General features: G+C 41.1%; 1 protein-coding gene and 1 pseudogene across 12 annotated transcripts in view; both read right to left on the reverse strand.

Moving 5' to 3' along the window:
• Positions 1–15,004: 15,004 nt before the first annotated feature.
• On the reverse strand, positions 15,005–15,566 carry LOC123819118 (annotated as a pseudogene).
• Positions 15,504–26,585, reverse strand: part of IFT46 (intraflagellar transport 46) — a 31,157-nt gene continuing 20,075 nt past the window's right edge. For 8 of the 12 annotated variants that reach the window (XM_045839399.1, XM_045839372.1, XM_045839421.1 and 5 more), the window contains 3 exons: positions 25,857–25,917; positions 25,473–25,558; positions 22,097–25,001 (listed from right to left, as the gene is read on the reverse strand). In XM_045839399.1, the coding sequence (XP_045695355.1) occupies positions 24,906–25,001; positions 25,473–25,558; positions 25,857–25,917 (243 nt within the window). In that variant the 3' untranslated portion in view covers positions 22,097–24,905. Of the gene's footprint in view, positions 15,677–22,093; positions 25,002–25,472; positions 25,559–25,856; positions 25,918–26,585 lie in introns of those variants that run through there. The other 4 variants (XM_045839436.1, XM_045839383.1, XM_045839414.1 and 1 more) reach the window with 3 other exon arrangements.

Below are 26,585 nucleotides of genomic sequence, written 5' to 3' on the forward strand. Positions count from 1 at the left end.
CCAAGTGTCATACATATAAGTTATTTGGCTTCTACATTTCCCATACTATTCTTAACCTCCCCCTGTCTACTTTCTACCTATCATCTATGCTACTTATTCTCTGTACCTTTTTCCTCTCTCTCCCCCTGCCACTCCCCTGTTGATAACCCTCCATGTGATCTCCAAATCTGTGGTTCTGTTCCTTTTCTAGTTGTTTGCTTAGTTTGTTTTTGTTTTAGGTGTGGTTGCCAATAATTATGAATTTGCTGTTATTTTACTGTACATATTTTTTATCTTCTTTTTCTTAGATAAATCCCTTTAACATTTCATATAATAAGGGTTTGGTAATGATGAACTCCTTTAACTTGACCTTAGCTGAGAAGCACTTTATCTGCCCTTCCATTCTAAATGAAAGCTTTGCTGGATAGAATATTCTTGGATGTAGGTCCTTGCCTTTCATGACTTGGAATATTTCCTTCCAGCCCCTTCTTGCCTGTAAAGTCCCCTTTGAGAAATCAGCTAACACTCTAATGGAAACTCCTTTGTAGGCAACTGCCTTCTTATCTCTTGCTGCTTCTAGGATTCTTTCTTTACTTTTTAATCTTGGCTAATGTAATTATGATGTGCCTTGGTGAGTTCCTCCTTGGTCCATTTTCTTTGGGACTCTCTGAGCTTCCTGGACTTCCTGGAAGTCTGTTTCCTTGGCCAGATTGGGGAAGTTCTCCTTCCTTATTTGTTCAAATGACGTTTCCACTTGCTGTTCTTCCTCTTCTCCTTCTGGTATCCCTATAATTTGGATGTGGAACATTTAAAGATGTCCTGGAGGTTCCTAAGCCTCTCCTCATTTTTTTTTGAATTCTTGTTTCTCCATTCTTTTCTGGTTGGATGTTTCTTTCTTCCTTCTGGTCCACACCGTTGATTCGAGTCCCAGTTTCCTTCCCATCGCTATTGGTTCCCTGTACATTTTCCTTTATTTCACTTAGCATAGCCTTAATTTCTTCATCTAATTTGTGACCGAATTCAACCAATTCTGTGAGCAGCCTGATTATCAGTGTTTTGAACTGTGCATCTGAAAGATTGGCGACCTCTTTGTTGCTTAGTTGTATTTTTTTCTAGAGTTTTGATCTGTTCTTTCATTTGGGCCTTTTTTTGTTGTTGTTGTCTTGACACACCTGTTACATAGTGAGGGGCAGAGCCTTAGGTGTCCACTAGGGTGGGGTAACCCACATTGCTGTGTTGTGACCCTGTATGTGGGGAAGGGGTCTGAGAGGTAACAATGGTGCTTGCACCACTCTCTGCTGGATTTCAGTCACTTCCCCCAGCTCCCACAAGCAAATTGGGCCCTTCTGGGGCTGATTACCGTGTGGGTTGGCTTGTGGGACCCTGGGACCCTGTGGGATTCTAGGACCCTGTGGGTCTCTCCAACGAACTCTCCTGTGAGGCTGGGAGTCTCTCCCACTGCCACCTCAACCCCCACAGGTGTTTTCAATCAGTGGTTTGAGGCTTTATTTCCCTGAGCTGGGGCCCTGGGTTGTGCAGTCCATCCCACTCCCCCTCTGTTTTACGTGGTTTATCTTCGAGAGAATGTGGGATGGCCCAGTCTGGCAGCTGCTGCCTTAAGGCCAGCTGCAGTCTTGAGTGCCCGGTTCCACAATCTGCCACCTTGCTGAATCCACCAGCTGCCCCCTTGCACACCCCTGTCCACTAGCTGCCACCTTGCTGCAAGTCCTCTCTGCCCCGGCTGCCCAACTCCACCCCTCCTACTGGTCTGGATGAATGTGTCTTCTTTAGCTCTTTGGTTGTCAGACTTTCTGATTTTCTGTCAGTTCTGGTTGTTTTTTGTTTTTAAATTGTTGTTGTCCTTCTTTTGGTTGTGCGAGGAGGCACAGTGTGTCTACCTATGCCTCCATCTTGGCCGGAAGTCCTTAAAAAATTTTTCATTGTTATTCTATTACAGTTGTCTCAATTTTTCTCCCTTTGCCCTCTTCAGCCCAGCCTACCCTCCTGCTCCCACAGCCAATCCCCACACTGCTGTCCATGTCCATGGGTCATCCATGTATGTTCTTTGACTAGTCCCTTCCCCTTCTTTCCACCATTATCTCCCTCTTCCCTCCCCTCTGGTCACTGTCAGCTCTGTTCCATGTTTCCATGCCTCTGGTTCTATTTTGCTCATTAGGTTATTTTGTTCATTAGATTTCCCTTATAGGTGAGATCATATGGTACTTGTCTTTCACCTACTGGCTTATTTCACTTAGCATAATATTCTCCATTTCTATCCATGCTGCTGCAAAAAAGTAGGAGTTCCTTCTTCCTTTCTGCTGTGCAGTGTTCCATTGTGTAAATGTACCACAGTTTTTTGATTCATTCATCTGCTGATGGGCACTTAGGCTGTTTCCAGCACTTCGCTATTGTAAATAACACTGCTATGAACATTGAGGTGCTTAAGTTTTTCTGAATTGGTGTTTCAGGGTTCTTAGGATATAATCACAGCAGTGGAATTGTTGGGTCAAAAGGCAGTTCCACTTATAGTTTTCTGAGGAAATTCCACATCATTTTCCACAATGGTTGCACCAGTCTGCATTCGCATCAATAGTGCACTAGGGTGCCCTTTTTTCCATGTCCTCACCAGCACTTGTTGTTTGCTGATTTATTAATGATGGCCATTCTGATAAGTGTGAGGTTGTGTGTTATTGTGGTTTTAATTTGCATCTCTCTGATGGCAGGTGATGTTGAGTATCTTTTCATGTGCCCTGAGCCCTCTGTATGTCCTCCTTGGAGAAATGTCTATTCAGATCATTTGCCTATTTTTAATTGGATTGTTTGTCATCCTGGTGTTGAGTCATATGAGTTCTTTATATATTTTGCAGATTAAACCCTTGTCTGATGTATAATTGACGAATATGTTCTCCCACATATGGTCTGTTCCCTTTTCATTCTGATGATGGTTTCTTTAGCTGTGCAGAAGCTTTTAAATTTGATGTAGTCTCATTTGTTTATTTTTTCCTTTATTTCCTTGCCCTAGCATATATATCAGCAAAAATATTGCTATGTGGGATATCTGAAATTTTACTGCCTATGTTTTCTGCTAGGACTTTTATGGTATCATGACTTAATAAGTCTTTCATCCATTTTGAGTTTATTCTGGTATATAGTGTAAGTTGGTGGTCTGGTTTCATGAGATTTAAGATCTTGATGTGGAAAATAGAACATTATTAGGACAAAGTTCAGAAGTCTGAATATCTGGACTTAGAAAATGTATTTCATGCTGGGAATGAGACATAGACCATGGAAAATGCTCCCCGAGTATGAATGAAGACTTGCTGCTCAGTGAAACTTTGTGCTACTGACCTGCTTTTTAGCCAGAGTTTGCTGTCAGGGAGCTGAATTGGAAAGAGGGCCTCCACAGCCAGCATCTGTATATACTCATCCTGCAATTGCACGTGTTCACATACCTCAGGCGGGGGAACCCACAAGGTGTTGCTTCTGGCTCAAGTCAGCTGTATGTAGGAATAAAGAGCCAGGCAAGTTTGAAGGACAAAGTTAGTGCTCTTTTTAAAAGGAAAAAACATAATTATATAGCATAATCTTGACAAAAATCTCTTTTTGTACCTGATGAACTTGCTCTATAGATTCTTCAGAACAAGCCTGTTAGCTTCAGGAGGGCATTGTGCTCAGTGGATTTGATGCCATTTGAAAGATGTACTGCATGATTCCAGCAGAAGTGAGAAAACAGTGGTGTCTTAGTTTGGATACTTCTGTAGCAGGAAATAAAATTTAGATTCAGCTTCCTTTGCAGGAATGACCTGGATGCCAGGCCAGTATCCCTATGTGTGTATGTGTGCGTGCTTCAGTGTGTACGCATGTAGGCAAACCTTCTGGGGGATATTCTTGCCCTGAGCCCAAGAGACTCCTTCAGTACCCAGAAACGGCCTGGCTTTTCATCTGTATCACTCTTTTTCCTCTCTCTTTCTCTTTTTATCATCCATACTACTCTTGATTCCCTTCACCTAGCTGTCCTGAGATGCTCACCAAAGGTTTACCTACAGGCATATATAGGGAGTGGAGTGCCTGCCTAAGTACCTATTTATTTGCAATCCCCCTACACTTACGGCATTGTTATTTATATTCAACATACTGTACTCATTCTTTAGGCCTTATTAATGCTACTCTCCTACTGAAATATATTTAAATTTTACTGTTTAGGTTGTAGTCTGGCTATTATTCTTAGAGTTTACCTTATTTTTCATCACTGCCTAACTATAAGAGGTCATGTGTATGTGGCCAGGTTTGTGTGTTGTCTTGCAAGATTCAGATATGCTTCCTGCACAGTTTCTTCTCCTCAGTCCCTTAGTTGACATCTAGAGAACTGTGGCCATTCATCTGGAAGTACCCATTTGCACTGGAATTCTATGCTCTCGCACATTTCCAAAGGTAACGGGTTTGGGGATTTGTTGTCGACATAAGAGATTGTTACTGTTTGCCATACTTTGACATTTTCTTTGCATTTCTGTTAACTTTGTAGTAAGAACAGTGGTTGCTAACTGTATGTAGATGTCTAGGCAATTCAGGGGCGTTTCACTGAGAGTTTTATCTTGGATATTATTGGAAATTTTAATTTTTATATTTTTTTCCTGTTGACAACTTTTTAAAGTATATTTTATTGATTATGCTATTACAGTTTTCCCAATTTTCTCCCTTTATCCCCCCTCTGCCGTGTACCTCCCAGTCCTCCAGTATCCCCCTTGCTCAGTTCATGTCCATGGGTTGTACATACAAGTTTGTTGAATTCTCTGTTTCCTATACCATTTTTGACCTTTCCCTGTCTATTTAATGCCTACCAATTATGCTTCTTCTTTCCTGTACCTTTCCCCCTCTTCCTCCCCTCCCCCTCCCCACTGAAAACCTTCCATGTGATGTCCATTTCTCTGATTCTGTTCCTGTTCTAATTGTTTGCTTAGTTTTTGTTTTCATTGTTTTTCTTTCTTTTATTTTTTTTTGGTTCATTTGTTAATAGTTGTGAGTTTGTTGTCATTTTGCTGTTTATGTTTTTTTATTTTCCTTTTCTTAGATAAGTTCATTTAACATTTCATATCATAAGGTGAAATGATGAGCTTGGTGATGATGAACTCCTTTAACTTGACCTTATCTGGGAAGAAGCACTTTATCCTCCCTTCCATTCTAAATGATAGCTTTGCTGGATAGAGTAACCTTGGATGTAGGTCCTTGCCTTTCTTGACTTCAAATATTTCTTTCCAGCCCCTTTTTGCATGCAAGGTTTCTTTTGAGAAATCAGCTGATAGCCTTATGGGAACTCCTTTGTAGGTAACAGTCTCCTTTTCTCTTGCTGCTTTTAGGATTTTCTCTTTGTCTGTAATCTTGGGTAACTTAATGATGATGTGCCTTGGTGTGTTCCTTTTTGAGTCCAACTTCTTTGGGACTTCCTGGAAGTCTATTTCCTTCGCCAGATTGGGGAAGTTTTCCTTCATTATTTGTTCAAATAAGTTTTCAATTTCTTGCTGTTGTTTTTCTTCTTCTGGCACCCCTATAATTCAGATATTGGAATGTTTCAGGTTGTCCCAGAGGTTCAAAAGTCTCTCTTCATTATTTTGTATTTTTGTTTCTTCATTCTGATCCAGTTGGATGTTTATTTCTTCCTTTTGTTCCAAATTGTTGCTTTGAATCCTGGTTTCCTTCTTGTCAGTGTTGGTTTCCTGAATATTTTGCTTTATTTCAATTTGGGTATTTTTCATTTGTTCTTTCATTTTTTGACCAAGCTCAATCAGTTCTGTAAGCATTTTGATTACCAGGGCTTTAAATTTTCCATCAGATAGGTTGGCTATCTCCTCATCATTTAGCTCTCTTTCTGAAGTTGTGTTCTGTTCTTTAACTTTGGCCCTATTTCTTTGTTCAGGGGCCCTGTTAAGGGGGCAGGGCCTTAGGTATTTACCCAAGCAGGGCAAACCTCCTTACTGAGCCAAGGAGCTGTCTGTGGGGGAGGGACCAGAGAGGGAACAATACAGCTCACCTGCTCCTCTCTAGCTCACTTTTCAACGAACTCTCATGTGAGACTGGGAGTTTCTCCCACCGTGGCAACCACTGTAGTCCAAAGCCAGCTCTGTGTCGCAGTTTCCCCTTAAGTCAGCCCCTCCCTTGCAGCCTGCCGCCTCGCTGCAGCTGGCCCACCTGCACAGTCCACTGCCTCGCCACTGTTGCTCTCTGTCTGCCACCTTACCGGTCTGTTTGTTCTGTTTGACTGTTTCTTTAATTCCGTGGTTGTTGGAGCTCAATGCAGTTTGATTTTGCTGGTGCTTCTGGTTGTTTATTGATTTTTAGATTGGTGTTATCCTCCTTTTGGTTGTGCAAGGAAGTGAAAGGTTTCTACCTACACCTCCATCTTGGGCAGAACATATTTTTATATATTTCTTTTACATCAGATGTTTCTTTGCAGTGGCTTAATGTTCGAAATTATTTTGTGGCTTTTTTGGTAAATATTGAAATGTAGCAATAATATCTTTTGAATATCATGAAGCCTATGAATTAAATATCTTATTTTCCTTTTTTTACTCTTCACCCAGGGATATACTTACTGATTTTAGAGAGAGGGGAAGGAAGGGAGAGAGAGAAGATAAACATTGATGTGAGAGAGAAAGACCAATAGGTTGCCTCTTATATGCACCTTGACTGGGTGACTGAACCTGCAACCCAAGCATATGCCCTGACTAGGAATTGAACCTGCAACATTTCGGTTGGGTTGGGACAACACTCCAACCAAATGAGCTACACCAGTGAGGGTGAAATATTACATATATATATATATATATATATATATATATATATATATATATAGTAACTTTATGTGTAAATATGGAAGCACTGCAAGTTTAAAGGGTGTTGGTGTTCTATGTGTTTTTTTCCAGGTATGTTCTCCAATTGTTGACAGTTCTGAAGAATTCTAATAAAAATGTAAATATAAAAGTTTAAAAAATTAAATGGTAATCAGACTTGTACATTTCACTGATGAAATGTAATTTTTACCTGATAAAAAATCATAAATAAATATTGAACTCCAGTTAATTACATGCATGCTAAAGTATATAGAGGTAAAGTGCATTGATGTCTGCAACTTACTCTGGAATGTATCAGAAAATAAAATGGATTGATGAATGGATAGAGGGATGGAAATGTGATAGGTAGCAAATGTAGCAAACTGTTATTTGTAAGATTTAGGTGGTGGGTATATAGGATTTATCATTCAATTCTTCCAAAATTCTTTTTTTTTTACCATTTTTATAGTAAAATATTGGGAGGAGATTCCTGATCTAGTTCCTTCAATATTTCTGAAAGCTAAGGAGCATGGAATTTTCAGCATTATGAATGCCCTTTACATTGCATTTTAATATACTTCAGTATATTAATTTTTTAATCTTTACCCTCCAATAATATGCAGGTTGCTTGTTGCCTTGAGTTTGAATGTACAGCAGTCTAACATAGTGCAGGTTGCATTTTTCCCATCTGGACTATGTTTTACTGAATTCCTCCATACACAATAGACTGTTTAATAAGGACATAAAAAATAATATTCAGTCCTGATGGGTGTGGCCTACTTGGTTGAGTGTCATTCTACAAAATGAAAGGTCACAGTTCTGTTACCAGAGAGACTTGAGTTAGGCAACTCCCCCTCTTCGGGGAGTTGCTCACAAGAAAATAATTCAAGTGAGAAACAACATATATAGTGGAAATGAAGTGGCAAGTTTATTCATGAAATATATTTTAGCATGAAGTTGTAAGCAGGCACCCAACTAGTCTGAATGCCCTGACTATTGGGATTTTAGGGGTTTTATGCTTGTAGCCAGCTTCTGTGTTCCCCTCCTCTTCCACTCTCCAGGCCTTGGGATTAATACACAGTTTCAAAGGCTTTCTTTCCCAGGTGGTGGTAATGATTCATACAGATTTCAAGGGCTCCCTTCCTCCTGTGCTATTATGGTTTCTCTTGTGATTTTGGAAACACCTGGCAATCTCATCAGACCAGGCTCAGCACTTCTGAGTTAATAGGTGAGACATGTCTCCTTCCCCTTCCCTCCCTTGGTTTACTATCTATTCTGCCTAATAGTTCCATTCCAGGTCAGGACGCACGCCTAGGTTGTGGGTTCTGTCCCCAGTCAGGATACATGCAAGAGGCAAATGATCAATGTTTCTCACGTTGATGCTTCTCATCCTTTTTCTCCATTCCTTCCCCTCTCTAAAAATATATAAATACATTTTTAAAAAATTATGTTTAACTTTTTGCATTGCTGGTAAGTATGTAACATGGTACAGCCACTGTGGAAGACATTGTGACAGTTCCTCAAAAAGTTAAACCAAATGATCCAATGGTTTTACTTCTAGATTTATTCACAAAAGAAGTAGAAGCAGAGACTCAAACAGTTACTTGTATACCAATATTAATAGCAGCATTATTTGCAACAGCCAAAAGGGGGAACCAACCCAAATGTCCATTAACAGATGAATGGATAAAGAAAATGTAGTGTATATACCCAATAGACTGCCATTCAGCCATTTTAAAAGGAAGAAAATCCTGACACAAGCTACAACATGGATGAACCTTGAAGACATTATGCTAAGTGAAATAAGCCGGATACAAAAGGACGAATTTTGTATGGTTCCACTTAAGTGGTACCTAGAGTAGGCAAATTCAGAGACACAAACAAAAATTACCAAGAGCTGGGTAAAGGGGGTGGGAGAGACAAGAGTTATTGTTTAATGGGCATAGTTTCAATGTGGAATGATAAAAAAAGTTCTGAAACTGGATAGTGGTTAGGTTGTGATGGCTGCACAACAATGTGAATACACTTAATGCTACTGAATTGTACTTAAAAGTGGCTAAAATGGCCCCGACCAGTATGACTCAGTTGGCTGGGCTTTGTCCTGCAAAGCAAAAGGTCACTGGTTCAATTCCCAGCCAGGGCACGTGTCTTGTCTGGGTTGTGGATTTGGTACCTGGTTGGGGCATGTATGATAGGCAACTGATGTTTCTTTCCCTCTCTCTCTCCCTCCCTACCCCTCTCTTTAAAATAAGAAATACTTTTAATAATTTTAATAAATAATAAATACTTTTAAGTGGCTAAAATGGCAAATTTTATGTTATATATATTTTATTTTGATCTTTAAATTTTGATTAACAATTCAATCTTCTTACTAGTTATAGATCTTTCAAATTTTCTGCTTTTGAGTCTTGGTAGGTTTTGTGTTTCTAGGAATTTGTCCAGTTTGTTGGCTACAATTGTTCATACTACTGTAATCCTTTTTATTTCTGTAAAATTGGTAGTAATGTCCCCACTTTCATTTATTTTTTAATTAATTAGTTAATTAATATACTCACCTGAGGATATTTGCATTGGTTTTAAAGAGAGAGGAAAGAAGGGGGGGCGGGGAGAGATACTGATGTGATAGAGAAACATTCATCTGTTGTATTCTGCATGCAACCAGACCAGGGATGGAACATGTGACCTAGGTTATATGCCCTGACCAGGGATCAAACCCACAACCTTTCAGTGCATGGAACAATGCTCCAAACAAATGAGCCACCCAGCCAGGGCAGAGATATTTTTTTTTTAATGTAAACATTTATAGCCATAAGTTTTTCCTCTGAGTACTTTTGCTACATCCAGTAAGTTTTGGTATGTTATGTTTTCATTTTCATTTATCTCTATTATCTAATTTCCCTTGTGATTTCTTCTTTTGACCCATTGGTTGAGTGTATTGTTTAACTTCCATAAATTTGTCAGTTTTTAACTTTTCCTTCTAGTGATTTCTAACCTCACCCACTGTGGTCTGAGAAGATACTTTGTATGATATCTATCCTTTTAAATCTTGAGACTTAATCTGTGGCCTAACATATTTCTATCCCAGAAAATGTCCCATGTGCACTTGCAAAGAATGGGTATCCTGTTGTTGGACAGAGTGTTTTGTATGTGTCTTTTAGATCTAGTTCTATATTGTTTGTCCAAGCCCTCTATTTCCTTACTTATCTTCTTCTGTCTGCTTGTTCTATGCATTCTTCAGAATGGGTATTGAAGTGCCCAGCTATTATTGTAAAACTCAGTTGTGTCAACTTTTGCTTCATATATTCTGAGGGTCTGTTATTAGGTGTGTAAATGTTTAAAATTGTCATATTTTCTTGCTATATTGCATGTTCCTTTTTGGAAGTCTCCTATTTGTATTTCATGGATGTGGAATCTTCTCATCTCTCTGTGACAAGTTTGTCTATATATTGAAATAATCTGAGGACTTACAAAATAATAATAAGTAATAATAAAAATATGAATTCCTGTATCCTACCTTCAGAGATTGTGATTTAATTAGTCTGGTGTGTTGTCTAGGAGAGGAAACTTTTTCTTTTTTTTTTTAATTCTCACCTGAGACATTTTTTTATTACTTTTAGAGAGAAAGGAGAGGGGAGAGAAAGAGAGAGAGATAAACATCAGTGTGAGAGAGAAACATCAATCAGTTACCTCCCATGTGTGCCCCGACTGGGGGTATTGAACTGGCAACCTCGGTATGTGCTCTGGCCAGGGATGAAACTCACAACCTTTCAGTCTATGGGACAATGCTCCAACCAACTGAGCCACACTGTCCAGGGCTGGGAGAGGAAACTTTTTTTTTCTTTGTTTTTACATGATTACTAAGTTTAATTCAACTGTTATACCCAAGTTTGTCTTGTGAAAATAAAGTGTTCTTATCAAAATTACATTGTCATGTAAGTATAGATTTGTTGTTTTTGATACAGCTCTAGAAAAAAGTTGGCACCAAATGCACATAAAGTTTTAAGGCTTAATAAAATACAGACTGGTAATCTCTCAATGCAGTTTAGAGGTTGAGAACAGGATGCTGATAGTTAATGAATCTTCCAAATACAGATGACCATCCCCACTGGGCTCACAGAAGAGAAACTCCTCTTCTGCTTCTCCCAGTGACCAAACTACCCGAGCACTCTTAAACCCATTCTTATGGCCCCAGGGAGGAAAAAGGGAGAACGATGAGAAGAAAAGTAAGACTGGAGTTGTCACTGTTTCCCAAAGGGTCTTGCTAAAGCTCCGGCTCTCCTTATCCTCCCAAGCCTCTCTTCCCATCTTTGGTCTCCCCATCTCCACCCCAGAAATCCCTGCCAGTGGACAGAGCTAGAGTTCTTCCTCTCATTGGCTGACAGTGGGGGCAAAGCCACAAGGGCCAGCAGTACAATGTCAGGGTTCTTCCTAGTAACACAATTTGGAATTCACAAATCATTTTCTTGTATATGAAAAAACAAATGTAGTTATAAATGGCAGCTCATTTCCACCATCAACACATTTCATTACAAGTTGAACAAGTTAATGTATTAGGCCTTAAAATCTAACTACCGCTTATGACATTCTTTTAATGGGGAAAAAATGCTCTGAATTCCAGACAACTTTCTTAAAAATGACTATTTGAAGGATGGAGACAGGAAGTACCTGATAAAGTCATATGGATTAAGCACTTCTTGGCTCCAAAGATAGCAGGATAACTGAAAGGAGGAAAATTCTTTGGCTAACAAAGCCACATGCAGATCCCTTTAGTGTGCAGGGTGTAAGAAGGGTTCAGCAGGCAGCTCCTGCAGGCACTTAGTGTCTCGGCCATATGATAACTAAACACAGTTGTTTCTTTCCTCAATTTTAATAATGATGAAGACATTTCTACCACCTGGCATTTGCTCTGTAGACACTCATAACAAAAGCCTCTACCACACAAACCCTTTCTCCTGTTAACTATTGGTCCAGCATGAGTGAATAGAGACTATTCCCCTTAGGAGGCAAGAAACTTCTGCCTGACAGAGTAAAAAAACTTGACTGGCCAGTTGAGGCTTTGCTGCCAAATTAGTAAATCTCCTAGCCTAATGTTTCCAAGTCTCTTCTGGAAAAGGAATATAGTCCAAAGATTCTTCAGAGCTTTGTAAAGGGTGGTCTAAGCAAAATTTTTTTTCTTCTTTGGTATACTTGAGTAACATTTTTCTAGAAAGGTGTCAGAAATAGAACTGTCAATATGTCATTTATGTCAAGCTGCTGTTTAGGAATAGCTCATTAGATATTATTAAAGAATTCAAACATGCCCTGGCTGATATGACTCACTGGATTGAGTACAGACCTACGAACAAAAGGGTCATGGGTTCAATTCCCAGAGCACATGCCTGGGTTTCAGGCCAGGTCCCCAGTAGTGGGTGCATGAGAGGGAACCACACATTCAAGTTTCTCTCCCCTTCTTTCTCCCTCCCTTCTCTCTAAAATAAATAAATAAATAAAATCTTTAAAAAAATAAAAGAATTCAAACGGAAGAATCCAAGGTTCTCAAGCATCTCTTTTACCCAATGTCAACAGGAATAAAGACAGACACATGAAGGATTTAAGTAACCCAATTACCTGGATGTATCTGGATAGTTTTAGTCTTGAAGAAGTCAGTGGACAGGCAGAGATTCCTGTCAGATTGTTACAGGGTGCAGCCAAGAGGGGGGGGACCCCAAATGGGTATTTGAAATGGGGTCCAGAAGTCAAGGTGTTCAGATTTTAAGATGTCTTCACCCCTTCCCCCACAGGTGTGAGTTGGGGGAAGGGGCACACAGAGCAAGAACATGCAGGGCAGCTTTGCAGCTAATCCATGGCATGGTCATTTAACATACCTATAGACTTTGGCTGGGCACTTAGATATGCTAAATAGCTATGGCCATGCTCTAGGCCAGGGAAATGGAAAGGGACCTCCTCCCCAAGATGTGACTGGGGGGCAGGTCCCCTGAGTTACAGTGCCTGTGTGGGAGCTTGGAGAAGATTGTCTCCAGGAGATGGGGTCACACCTGCCCAGACCCACGATGGCGACCAAAAAAGCTGGAAAAGACAGCAGATTGAGAGCAAGTGTGGTTCAGTGTAGGAGTCGGAAATGGGGCTGCAGAGGAAGATTGGCGCAGGGATTTAAACCCAGACACGGCAGCCATTGAAGGGAGAAGCACACGGTTTTGGCTGGGTGGGGACTCCCGTGGCCCTAGGAGAGAGGACCACGTGCTCTTGCCAGAATAGGGACCCCTGCAGCTTTAGAAGGGGGAACTACCACCTGGTTTTAGCAGAGATCCCGGCAACACAGCTGAGGGTGCCAGAAACCCAGGGAGGTCTCCCAGTCAAGACAGAGCACTAACTGGGAATAACCAGAGGACTGCCTGAGCCATGGACTTCTATTTCCTTTCCTGAGATACGGTACTCTGGACTGGGCAAAGGGGGAAGGACTGTGTCTGTTTGTGGGTGTTTTAAGAGACTTTAGGATTTTTGATGAAGACATTAGGTCACTACTTTAAGTTTGTATAGCATTAAATAAACATTTCCTTTCCTTTTCACAAATCTCTGGCATTGAGAGACGTCTTTCCTCTGGCGGTGGACATAACAGACCTGGGCGCTTCTCTCAGTAATAATGTATCGTCCCAGGCCCCACCCTTGCTTGTTCTGTAACAAGATCACTACAGAAAATTGGGGTAAAAACCTCTCCATAAAGTGTAAGACTTAGAACAACTTCTTGTTTTATGCCCAATGTTGTTTCTGGATTTCTTTCTAAGGCTTTAAACTCTGCTACTATGTTAAGTGATTTCTACATACTCAGTGGGCTGGAAGATTGTTGCTGCAACAAGGACATGAAAGATACCACTTCATCAGGCTCCTATAGCCTTGCACCAGCTCCCCACCCAGCCCATCTGAGAGTTCCTCTCACATCCAAAATTGCAGAGTGTTCACCAAGGAGTCACATTTTCCCCCCACAAAGATATGTTTCTTGACAGTCTGGGAGGCAAGCTCCTGTGTGCCTCTCATGGTGGTGTTACAGGGTATAGCCAAGAGGGGGTGCCCCAAATACAGATTTGGAATGGGGTCTAGAACTCAAGGTGTCCAGGAAATATTAGGATGATTTCACCGCTCCACCCCCCCAACATGTGTGTGTTGGGGGAAGGGACACATGGAGCAGAGCCATTGAAAGTTGTTTTGCATAGCAACAGCTTTGCAGCTAACCTCTGGCCTGGTCATTTAACATATCTATAACCTTTAACTGGTTGCATAGATATGTTAAATAGCTGTGGGCATGCTCTGAGCCAGGGGAATGGAAGTAACTTCCCCACCAAGACATAACTGGGGGACAGGTCCCCCCAGTTACAGTGCCTGCGTGGGAGCTTGGAGATGATTGGCTCCACGACATGGGGCCACGCCAGCCCAGACTCACGATGGCAGCCCAGTGAAGCTGGAAAGATATGAGAGTGCTGGCAGGTGTAACTGATTGTAGGAGGAGTCAGAAATGGGGCTGCAGAGGAAGATTGGCACAGGGATTTAAACCCAGACACGGCAGCCATTGGGGGGAGAGGACTACGCGGCTGGGGCCCTAGTAGAGAGAACCATGTGGCTTTGCCAGAGTGGGGACCCCCGCAGCTTTAGAAGGGGGAACCACCACCCAGCTTTAGCAGAGATCACGGCGACACAGCTGATGGTGCCAGGAACTGAGGGAGGCCTACCAGCCAAGCACGGATTACTGGGAAGAACCAGGGGCTGCCTGAGCCATGGACTTCTATTTCCTTTCCTGAGATACGGTACCCTAGACTGGGCAAGAGGGGGAAGGAAGGACTGTGTGTGTTTGTGGGTGTTTTAAGGGACTTTGGGATTTTGATGAAGACATTAGGTTACTACTTTTAAGTCTGTATAGCATTAAATAAACATTTCCTTTCCTTTTCATGAATCTCTGGCATCGAGAGACGTCTTTCCTATAAGGCCACAGACATAACGAACCTGGAGGGGTTCCTTTCAGTAATAGTATATTGCCCTAGGCACTCCCTTGACCCCCTTTTGTTCTGTAACAGTGGCAGTGGAACCTGAGCAGTGGCTTCAGATACGCAACACACAACACAGTACTGACACACAAACCCCTCCCTGCTCCTTTGGACTAAAGGAGACTTTGAAATCCTATCTTTTTAGTTACAGAGGAAGCAATAGTTTCTCTAGTAGAAAAAGATGCTGGATTTGCCTCCAGGTGAAATCAGGACTTTGTTGTGACACTGAGGCGTGGGTCCAACCTGGACTCCTGGCTGTCAACCGGGGTGTGGGCTGGGGCTCCTGAGCATGGTCCACTTCTCCCAGGCCACCTATCTCACCCAGCTCTTCTCTGGGCAAGATGCTCGCTGTGGATTTAAGGTCCAACTGTGGGTCTTCTTCACACAAGAGCATGTGGTCCTTGAGTTTGTTTGAGTGTGCCAAGGAAAAATGGAAGTCACTGGCAACTCAAAAATGTTACTCACCTTCCCACCAGGTGGGTTCAGGCACTATGGAGTGTGCACAGCAGTTGATTCCCCAAAGATACCACTTCCTCTCCCCCCGGGGGTTGGTTCTCTTAGGAATGTTCTGAGGTTCTTCAGTTGGTCCAAACATAGTCGATGCCATCCTGTTGGGTTGGCTTGAAGGAACACCTTCTGGACTTCCAAATAGATCACCTGATGCTCCTCTGGGAGGCTTCATGGCCCTGGAGCCAGCTCAGCTGCCCTCGGTCTCCAGAATATGGAACATGTGGCCTGCTGCTTGGCCACTCCTAGCCTGTGGAGCCATGATTCCCACCAGGTTCTGGAAACTTTTCTTTAAAAGATCTCCAGTTGAACTATCAACAAAATGGAAAGAACCTACAGAATGGGAGAAGATAACTGCAAATAATACATCTGAAAAAGGGTTAATATCTATTTTTTAAAATATTTTATTTATTTATTTTTAGAGAGGGGAAGGGAGGGAGGAAGGGACAGAGAGAAACATCAATGTATGGTTGTCTCTCATGTGCTCCCTACTGGGGACCTAGCCCGGAATCTGCCTGGCATATGCCCTAGGCTGAGAGTTGAACTGGTGACCCTTTTGGAATAGAATCAGTAATCCTTTAGTTTGCAGGTCAGCACTCAGTCCACTGAGCCACACCCACCAGGGCCAAAGGGTTAATATCTAAAATATATAAAGAATTCATACAATTTAACACCAAAAACAAACAATTGAGTTAAAAAATGGGACATTTCTCCCAAGGAGGACACACAGATGACTAACAGACAAATGAAAAGATGCTCAGCATCACTAATTAACAGGGCAATGTAAACTTCAGTGAGCCCTGGATGGTTAGCTCAGTTGGATGGAGTGACATCCTGTCAAGGCTGTGAATTCCACCCCTGGTCAGAACACATGCAAAAATCAGCCAATGAATGCATAAATAAATAGAACAACAGAATAGATGTTTCTCTCTCTCTCCCTGCTCCCTTCCTTGCCCCTCAAAATCAGTAAATGAAAAAATTTTATTAAAACTTTGATGACATATCACCTCACACCTTTCAGATGGCTATCATCAATAAATTAACAAAGAACAAGTGTTGGTGAAGAAGTGTAGAAAAGGGAACCCTTGTGCATTGCTGATGAGATTGTAAATTAGTGCAATCATTATGGAAAACAGTATGGAGATTCATCAAAAAATTAAAAATAGAGCTGCCATGTGATCTAGCTATTCCTCTTCTGGGTATTTATTCAAAGAAAACAGAAGCTTTAATTGGAAAAAAACATATGCACATATGCACCCCTATCTTCACTGCAGCATTACTAGTAATACCCAAGATATGGAAGCAGCCTAGATGCCTATCAGTAGATGATAAGAAAGATGTGGGGTATATTCTCATATATATGTATAGATATACATATATACCTATACATATACATATGTACACACACACACACAATATGAAGTAATTACTCAGCCATAAAAAAGAATGAACATAAAAAAGAATGAACTCTTGCCATTTGTGACAAGATGGATGTACCTAGAGAGTATTATGTTAAGTGAAACAAGTCAGAAAAAGACAAATATACCACATGATTTCAATTACATGTGGATTATAAAAATAAATAAGTAAATAAATCAAAACAGAAAAAGACCACTATATAGAGAACAAGCAGATGGTTGCCAAAGGGGAAGGGATGGGGAATGGAAATGCTAAGAATCTCAATTCTAATGCATAACCAAGTTTGAGAAGTACTGCTCTATGAATTTTTTGAAATTAAAAAAAATTGAGACTTCTGGCCAAGATGGAGGTATAGTTAGATATATTGTGCCTCCTTGCACAACCAAAAGAAGGACAACAACAATTTAAAAACAAAAAACAACCAAAACTGACAGAAAACCAAACTGGATGGAAGTCCGACAACCAAGGAGTTAAGGAAGACACATTCATCCAGACCAGTAGGAGGGGCAGAGTCCGGCAGCCAGGGCAGAGAGGACTTGAGGCAAGGCAGTGGCTGGAGGACGGGGGCAGGCAACGTGGCAGCTGACAGACCCAGAGAGGCAGTGGATTGTGGAATGGGCAGTCCCACATTCACATGAAGATAAACCGGGAGAAATAACTGGGGAGTGGGATGGACTGCACAACCCAGGGCCCCAGCTCAGGGAAATAAAGCCTCAAACCACTGATTGAAAACACCTGTGGGGGTTGAGGTGGCAGTGGGAGAGACTCCCAGCCTCACAGGAGAGTTCGTTGGAGAGACCCACAGGGTCCTAGAATGTACACAAGCCAACCCACACGGTAATCAGCCCCAGAAGGGCCCAATTTGCTTGTGGGAGCTGGGGGAAGTGACTGAAATCCAGCAGAGAGTGGTGCAAGCACCATTGTTACCTCTCAGACCCCTTCCCCACATACAGGGTCACAACACAGCAATGTGGGTTACCCCACCCTAGTGGACACCTAAGGCTCTGCCCCTCACTATGTAACAGGTGTGTCAAGACAACAACAACAAAAAAGGCCCAAATGAAAGAACAGATCAAAACTCTAGAAAAAATACAACTAAGCAACAAAGAGGTCGCCAATCTTTCAGATGCACAGTTCAAAACACTGATAATCAGGCTGCTCACAGAATTGGTTGAATTCGGTCACAAATTAGATGAAGAAATTAAGGCTATGCTAAGTGAAATAAAGGAAAATGTACAGGGAACCAATAGCGATGGGAAGGAAACTGGGACTCGAATCAACGGTGTGGACCAGAAGGAAGAAAGAAACATCCAACCAGAAAAGAATGGAGAAACAAGAATTCAAAAAAAATGAGGAGAGGCTTAGGAACCTCCAGGACATCTTTAAATGTTCCACATCCAAATTATAGGGATACCAGAAGGAGAAGAGGAAGAACAGCAAGTGGAAACGTCATTTGAACAAATAAGGAAGGAGAACTTCCCCAATCTGGCCAAGGAAACAGACTTCCAGGAAGTCCAGGAAGCTCAGAGAGTCCCAAAGAAAATGGACCAAGGAGGAACTCACCAAGGCACATCATAATTACATTAGCCAAGATTAAAAGTAAAGAAAGAATCCTAGAAGCAGCAAGAGATAAGAAGGCAGTTGCCTACAAAGGAGTTTCCATTAGAGTGTTAGCTGATTTCTCAAAGGGGACTTTACAGGCAAGAAGGGGCTGGAAGGAAATATTCCAAGTCATGAAAGGCAAGGACCTACATCCAAGAATATTCTATCCAGCAAAGCTTTCATTTAGAATGGAAGGGCAGATAAAGTGCTTCTCAGCTAAGGTCAAGTTAAAGGAGTTCATCATTACCAAACCCTTATTATATGAAATGTTAAAGGGATTTATCTAAGAAAAAGATTAAAAAAATATGAACAGTAAAATGACAACAAACTCACAGCCATTAACAACCACACCTAAAACAAAAACAAAAGCAACCAACTAGAACAGGAACAGAACCACAGATTTGGAGATCACATGGAGGGTTAGCAACAGGGGAGTGGGGGAGGGTAAGGTACAGAGAATAAGTAGCATGGATGGTAGGTAGAAGATAGACAGGGGGAGGTTAAGAATAGTATGGGAAATGTAGAAGCCAAAGAACTTATATATATGACCCACGGACATGAACTAAAGTGGGAGAATGTGGGTGGGAGGGGGTGTCCAGGGGGGAGAAGAGTGAAGGGGAAAAATGGGACAACTGTAATAGCATAATCAATAAAATATATTTTGAAAAAAGTAAAAAAAAATTATCTTGCCTGATTTGTTTCTCTAATTTCCTGTTTTGTAGGATTCAGTCTCTATTTTTCCGGCTTTCCTCAAGTGTCTGATGATTTCTGACTATGTTCAAATTTAAGAACACACATACACACAAGGTAACTAGACACTGATAGGTAAGTTGGGACCTAGATATTTGCTTAAAGACTCTGTTAGTGTCCATAGATCTTTTCTTTTTGGCTGATCAGTTTCTCAAGACAAGACTTTTCTAGCCCTAACTAGTGTGGCTCAGTAGATTAGGCATCATCCTGAAAAGTGAAAGGCCACAGGTCCCCACTCAGGGTACATGCTGAGTTGTAGGCCAGCTCCCTGTCTCGGGATGTGCAAGAGGCAACCAATTGATATTTATCTCATACATCAGTGTTTCTCTCTTTTTCTCCCTTCCTTCCCCTCTTTCGAAAAAAAAATTTTTTTTAAGACTTTTCCAATATTCTGCTTTGGAGGTATAAACCTGGAAAAGTTCTGAGAGTCTCACTGCTCATTTCTCTATTTTACCCTAATTTAAATATGGCCTCTTTATTGCTTTCCTCATAGTTGCTTGGTATTCTTGTGTTCAGAGAGCCTCCTTGAATCACAGGTGTCTACTGTCTCCTGAGGTAAGAGATGAGCAGCGCAGATGGGGGAGTTTCTAGGAATCCAATATTTGTTCAGGCATTTTAAGCCCAGAAATATCTGGCACTTTTATTTTCTCATCTTTTCCAGGGTTCTGCAATGTCAAATGGCTCACTTCTTATCAGTTTCTCAGTCCATCTCATCCACAAGCAGCAGTCAAATTGCAGGCTTTGCACCCTTGTCCCACTAAATCAGTTACCACTTGTCCATCTTCCAAGATTGTGTTGCTATCTTGCCTACCATCATTTTCTTTCTTACTTTTTGCCTTTGCTATTGTATTTTTTATTCCTATATTGTCATTTTAGTAAATAATATTAAAGGAAGGAATGAAGATGTAAATCCTTGTATTGATATTTGTTTATTTAGAAGTGTTGTGAATCTAGGATTATCAGAGAAGGGGGACACTTCCAGTAAGGAAGAGCCTGCATGAAGGTTTAGTTAGAGGAGGAAATTCATCAGTCCAGGGCACAGTACAGTGAGCCCATTGGTTTTGCAGCTCACAGCGGGAATTATGAAAAATGAGGACTTGAAGGTAGGGAGACAGCAGCTCAAAAGAAAGTCTAAAAGGCCAAATTGAAAGTTTAGAGACTTCCGGCCAAGATGGAGGCATAGGCAGATATACTTTGCATCCTCACACAACTAGTAAATGACAACAACAAATTTTAAAAAACAACAAACAAACCAGAACTGCTAGGAAATCAAACTGTATGGAAGTCTGACAACCAAGGAGTTAAAGACAAAACATTCATTCAGACTGGTAGGATAGGCGGAGAAGGGTGGCTAGGGTGGAGAGGACACATGGCAAAGTGGCTACTGGAGGACCAGTTGATCCCACATTTGTGTGTGAATAAGCAGGGAGAAACAACTGGGCAGCAAGACCGACCACGCAACCCAGGATTCCAGTGTTAGGAAATAAAGCCTCAAAACCTCTGGTTATAAAAACCCGTGGAAGTTGCTACAGCAGGAGAAACTCCCAGTCTCACAGGGCAGTTCACTGGAGAGACCCACAGAGTCCTAGAATGTACACAAACCCACCCACCTGGGAACTAGCACCAGAAGGGCCCAATTTGCTTGTAGGTAGTGGGGGAAGTGACTGAAAGCTGGTTGAGCACTGAGCAAGTAGGATTGTTCCCTCTTTGACCCATCTCCCACATACGGCACTACAACACAGCAACCTGGTTTGTCCCGCCCTAGCAAATACCTAACGCTATACCACTTACAACATAACAGGTGTGCTGAGACAAAGAAATATGGCCCAAATGAAAGAACAGATCAAAACTCCAGAAGAAGAACTAAGCGAATGAAGAGATAGCCCACCTATCAGATGCACAGTTCAAAATACTGGTAATCAGGATGCTTACAGAAATGGTTGAGTATGGTTGCAAAATAGAGGAAAAACTGAAGGCTATACAAATTGAAATAAAGAACAATATACAGGGAACCAACAGTGAAGGTAAGGAAACTGGGAGTCAAATCAACAGTTTGGAGCAGAAGGAGGAAATAAACATTCAACCGGAACAGAATGAAGAAACAAGAATTCAAAAAAAATGAGGAGGTGCTTAGGAACTTCTGGGACAACTTCAAATATTCCAACATACAAATCATAGTGGTGCCAGAAAAAGAGGAAGAGCAAGAAATTGAAAACTTATTTGAAAAGTTAATGAAGGAGAACCTCCCTAATCTGGCAAATGAAATAGACTTCCACGAAGTCCAGGAAGCTCAGAGTCCCAAAAAAGCTGGACCCAAGGAGGAACACACCAAGGCACATCATAATTACATTATCCAAGATTAAAGACAAGGAGAGAATCTTAAAAGCAGCAAAAGAAAAGGAGACAGTTACCTACAAAGGAGTGCCTGTGAGATTACCAGCTGATTTCTCAAAAGAAACCTTGCAGGCAAGAAGGGGCTGGAAATTCGTATTCAAAGTCATGAAAAGCAGGGCCCTACATCCAAGATTACTCTATACAGCAAAGCTATCATTTAGAGTGCAAGGGTAGATAAAGTGCTTCCCAGATAAGGTAATATTAAAGGAGTTCATCAAGCCCTTATTCTGTGAAATGTTAAAGGGAGTTATCTAACAAAAAGAAGATTAAAAATATGAACAGTAAAATGAGAACAAACAGCTATCAACAACTGAACCTGAAAAAACAAAAATGAACTAAGCAAACAACTAGAACACAAGCACATTCACAAAAATAGAGATCACATGGATGGTTTTCAGTAGGGAGGGGGCAGGAGGAGAATGAGGGAAAAGATACAGGGAATAAGAAGCATAAATGGTAGGTCCAAAATAGACAAGGGAGGTTAAGAATAGTATAGGAAATGGAGAAGCCAAAGAACTTATATGTACGACCCATGGACATGAACTAAGTGAGGGGGGCGGGGATGTTGGTGGATAGGGGGATGCAGGGCAGAGGGGAATAAAGGGGAGAAAAAAATGAGAAAAATGTAATATCATAATCAATAAAATATACTTGAAAGAAAGTTTATACTTAGTAATGTAATTATTACATCTTACATTTTGTGGCACTAAATGTTTTCACGTTTTTTACACACAGGAAAAGCCTAAGAGTTTAGTGTTTATTATAACTGATTCATATATAGTTTGAGGCATAGAAGTTAACTGATTTTTCTCAGGGCCAAAAAACAAGTAGCCAAAGGGAGTAGCTACAGATTGTTAAAGAGGAGGGAGGAGTCCCTGTCCAAAACAGTTCCTGAAGATGATCACTGGAGAGCTACGGTGGGTGTGCTGAAGTAGGGAGAAATCCAAAAGACTCATGCATTAACCAGTAAGTTAGGGAGGAAGTAAGGTTGATCCTCATTATTTGCAGATTTTGTATTTGTGAATTCACATACTTGCTAAAATTTATTTGTAATCCCAAAATCAATGTTTGCAGTGTTTTCATGACCATTTGTAAACACACTCAAAGCAGTGAAAATTAAAGGCTGAATAAAGCAACACTGCCTTTGGTCTCAGCTCTCACACTGTATAAACAAGTGCCCCTTTCACGGTCTATTTAATGCCATGATTTTGCTTATTGGTGGTGATTTTACTGTTTAAAAATGGCCCCCAAACATAGTTCTGAGGTGCCTTAGAAGTGTTAGGTAAGCTTCACTATGGCATGATTTATAGTGCTGGTGGCTGTGAATTCAATGAATCAGTGGTAGGTTGATGAAAATGTTATAACCATAGGCATATAGGAGCCTAACCTTGTATTTGCCCTAGGAGCAATGATTCAGTGTTGGCTAATGCAGTGTTCACGGTGACTTTATAGAATATAACTACCATGAATAACAAGAATCAATTTATCAGTGCTAAGTCTCAGCTCTAGCCAAAGAAGTTAATCTGTTTCTTAAAAATCTAACAGAGTAGGGAGAACAAGAGCAAATATCCATGCACTTTAAAAAAATCTGTTACAACTCTCACATACGTGCATAATGAATATGTGTCAGAGAGTTCCTCACTGATTACTCAACCAATTAGTGAGGAAACCAGCCACATATTAAAAATTGGTTCAGAGAGCATTCAAATTGCTAAGCATTTATAAGCAATTAAAGAAATTTTAGTTTAAGATTGCTAGATTAGATACAAAACTGGTTAATGTTCTGCAAAGTATTAAAATCACTGAAATTAAAAAAATCTAATGGAGAATATGAGTTCCTATCATATTTTGCTTCTCTTTTATCCCTATGGGTTCAATGTGAGCAATAATGAAATCCATTCGAGAACATAGCACCTGGTCCCAATATGGTGTTAAAGTAAGGCCTTAGCTCAAATGTTTCTGCTCCGCAAATTCAAGCTTAATGTGAACATCATAGTTGGTTTAAGAGTCTAAGAAATGATTCCCCTATGCTGACAGTGTAGCATTTTAATGTAATTTTCCTCTCCAATCAATTCTTGCCCCACTTTCCACTATATTAGTACTTGGTTCCACTATCTATTCAGTTCCTCAAGACCCAAGACCTGGGAGTCATCCTTGATTTCTTTCCTTCATCCCCTGCATCCAATCTATCACCAAGTTTTGTTCTACCTCTACTGGTTATTAATTCATTGTCTCTTAGCCCCACACTCTCCCTTCTATACCCTGCTTTATACTGCTGGATGTTCCAGATTTCCCTGCCAGCTGTTAATTTCTGCCAATGGGAGGAGGCACCAGCAAGAAACGAGAAGGCTGGGAGAGAGGAAACAGCAGCCATTGCTCTCAGTTGCTGTAGAAGTGGAGACGAGGTCCACGCACCAGCCGTGCCTCCACATGGCACCTCCTTGCCATTCAAGACCACTACGGCACGTCTTCCACTTCTAGCACCTGCAGTGCATCCCACCCCTTTAGCTTTTCATTCCTTCAGTACCCTGTATTCTCCCTTTTGTTTCTTCAGCCCTTCCAATACTTTTGTAACCAATTTCCCACATTTAACACTCTTTGTTAGGAAGTTAACTAGCATGGTTTTTCACTTTTTGACTGGAGCAGAGGATATAAACTCCAAAATATTTCCCAAATGTATCCATCTTTGCTACTACCACAATGCCCACTCTAATCCAAGGCACAATGATCTCTCACCTGGATCACTGCAACAGCTAGGCTCCCTGAGACCACAACCAGGCAGGTGCCTGTGAGGCAGGCAGCATAACTAGTGAGGCCCCCTGAAAAAATAAGTTCTGGGGGAAAAGGATTCCCCTCTACTGCCAATCTTGGAGGCTGGTATTTGATTTTATTTCATAAAGTTAATTTGCTTAAACTGTTATTCACTTAACGCTTATTAATAGGCCAAGTTCCTTATCTCTGCCTCTTGCTCAGTCTGCCTTTTCTCTTTCATGTTATAGAACAGCAGGACAGCCTGAAAGATAAGAGGATTTTATTTGTAAAATCTTTGCCAACTAACTCAAAAATGAAAGCAAATTAGTTCCATTGCTGTAAAAAAAAAAAGTCTTTTCAACTTTTCTCCTAACTGAGCATCCTGAGATCCCAGAAATTTCAATTCATCTAACTCAAATTGCCATAGTGGTAGAGATGCAACATTCCTACAGAAAGGAAATCTTGAGACAGGCAGAAGCCATTTAACGAACATGCGTAGTGCTTTCTGGAAGAAAAGGTGGTAGGACAAATACTGTCCGAGTCAAACTGTGACGCTGGCAGGATGCCAGGTGGCTGACGACAATCTCTCTTCAGCTGGGGCAGAAAAGCCAGCTCAGCCTTGAAACAAAGTGTTGGGGGATGTGTCTCAGCCAAAGGTTAATGTCTCTGCATCTCCAGCTTGGGAGGTAGAGTTGGATGAAGGGGTGAATGCTTTCTTGCCTTCAGCTAGAGCTTTAAAATGCTGTGAGGAAAGAGGAAAGGGAACATGGAATATTTGGGTTATGCTAGTTGCTACATTTTAGCAAGAACTAATGTCTTTACAGCACTTTAAGCTCCGATTTTCTCCCAATTCTACTTTCAAAACAATTCTTTGGTATTATCTTTGAAAAACAGCTAGAAATTTGCTCTACCTCCTACAATAATAAACCCCGTTCCCCTTCCTTCCTGCTTTCATTCATTAGACCACTTAGTTCTCCCATAAGAATGAGTGTCTTCTATAGATCCTTACCTAAGCTCATCTCCTCCACCTCCTTTCCTCTAAAAGTCCCACCCCTGCCTGCTTTGCAGCTCTCTTAATTACGGAGAAAGGTAATGGTAATTCTGGGCAGAAACATCTTACATTGTCATAAAACACAATCACAGCTGACTCAGAATAGTGGAGACTGCAGCAATCCTCATTGCAATTTAAGTCAATCTCTAATGCTAGACTTACCTGTGAGTTTTTGAATTCCGAGTAAAGGGAAAAGAGCAGGTGGAGAGACTGAATCCGACTCTTGTAGATAGGAATGTCTAGGATGGCTGAAATCAAGTACTCCCATGAGCAGAACCAAACAAAAACCTAGGACTTACGGGTCATTTCTGTTTAAGTTAGCCAATCCCCTCCCAGATGGGCTATGTTACCATGGCTTTGGGAGTTCAATACCCAGCAGGTAGTTGCATAAGCCCAACACCTCCCTTCAGGGCTGCCAACAGCACAAGTGGCTTATAGTGAAGGCTGTAACTCAGAACACCATCTTCTCAGAGTAAACAATCCTTTTCAAAAGCCCACAGTGGGTTTATCCAGAGATGGGGACAAGGAAAGGATGGAAGAGCTTACCACAGATCATGTCAATGTACTCTGCCAGGCTGCAATCAATCTCTGCCGTAGGCAGGCTCACCTAGGAAGCACAAGAGATGTACCAAGGTCTCTCCGAAGGAAAAAGAGCTCCTAGCAAAAGTCGTACATATTATGGGCTGAGTGGTGTTCCCCCAAAATCCATATGTTGAAGTCCTAAGCCTTAGCACTTCAGAACATGACTGTATTCAACATACACTCTTAAAGGAGAAAATTAAATTAAAAACTGGTTACTAGAGTGGATCCAGTATGACTGGTATCCTTATAAGAAGAGGAAATTAAGACATGGATACATACAGAGGGAAGACCATTGAAGACACAGGGAGATGATTGCCAATAAGAAAGTTTCTGAGGAAAAAAAAATCAACTCTGCTGACAACCTGGTGTCAGACTTCAAGCCTCCAGAAGTGTGAGAAAAATAAAATAAACTTCTGTTGTTTAAGCCACCCTGTCTGTGGTACTTTGTTATGGCAGCCCTAGCAAATAATACAACATGCTTTTTTTTCTCTGATTATTAAAATGGAATTGGTCATATGTATTAACCACCAAAGTAGCAGATGATCTAACAGAACCAAAAAATTTTCTAAGTAAAATATACTGCTGTCCTATCTTCCTGTGTGTATTTGTAAAGAAGAAATTGGTACTAGTTTATATCCAAATATTGATAACTACTTGGTATTAATAGGCTTAATAGTCCTGCCTTGATCAGTG

This window comes from Phyllostomus hastatus, unplaced genomic scaffold (genome assembly GCF_019186645.2).
Source record: "Phyllostomus hastatus isolate PE091 unplaced genomic scaffold, TTU_PhHast_1.1 phas_contig_113, whole genome shotgun sequence".
NCBI classification, from domain to species: domain Eukaryota; kingdom Metazoa; phylum Chordata; class Mammalia; order Chiroptera; family Phyllostomidae; genus Phyllostomus; species Phyllostomus hastatus.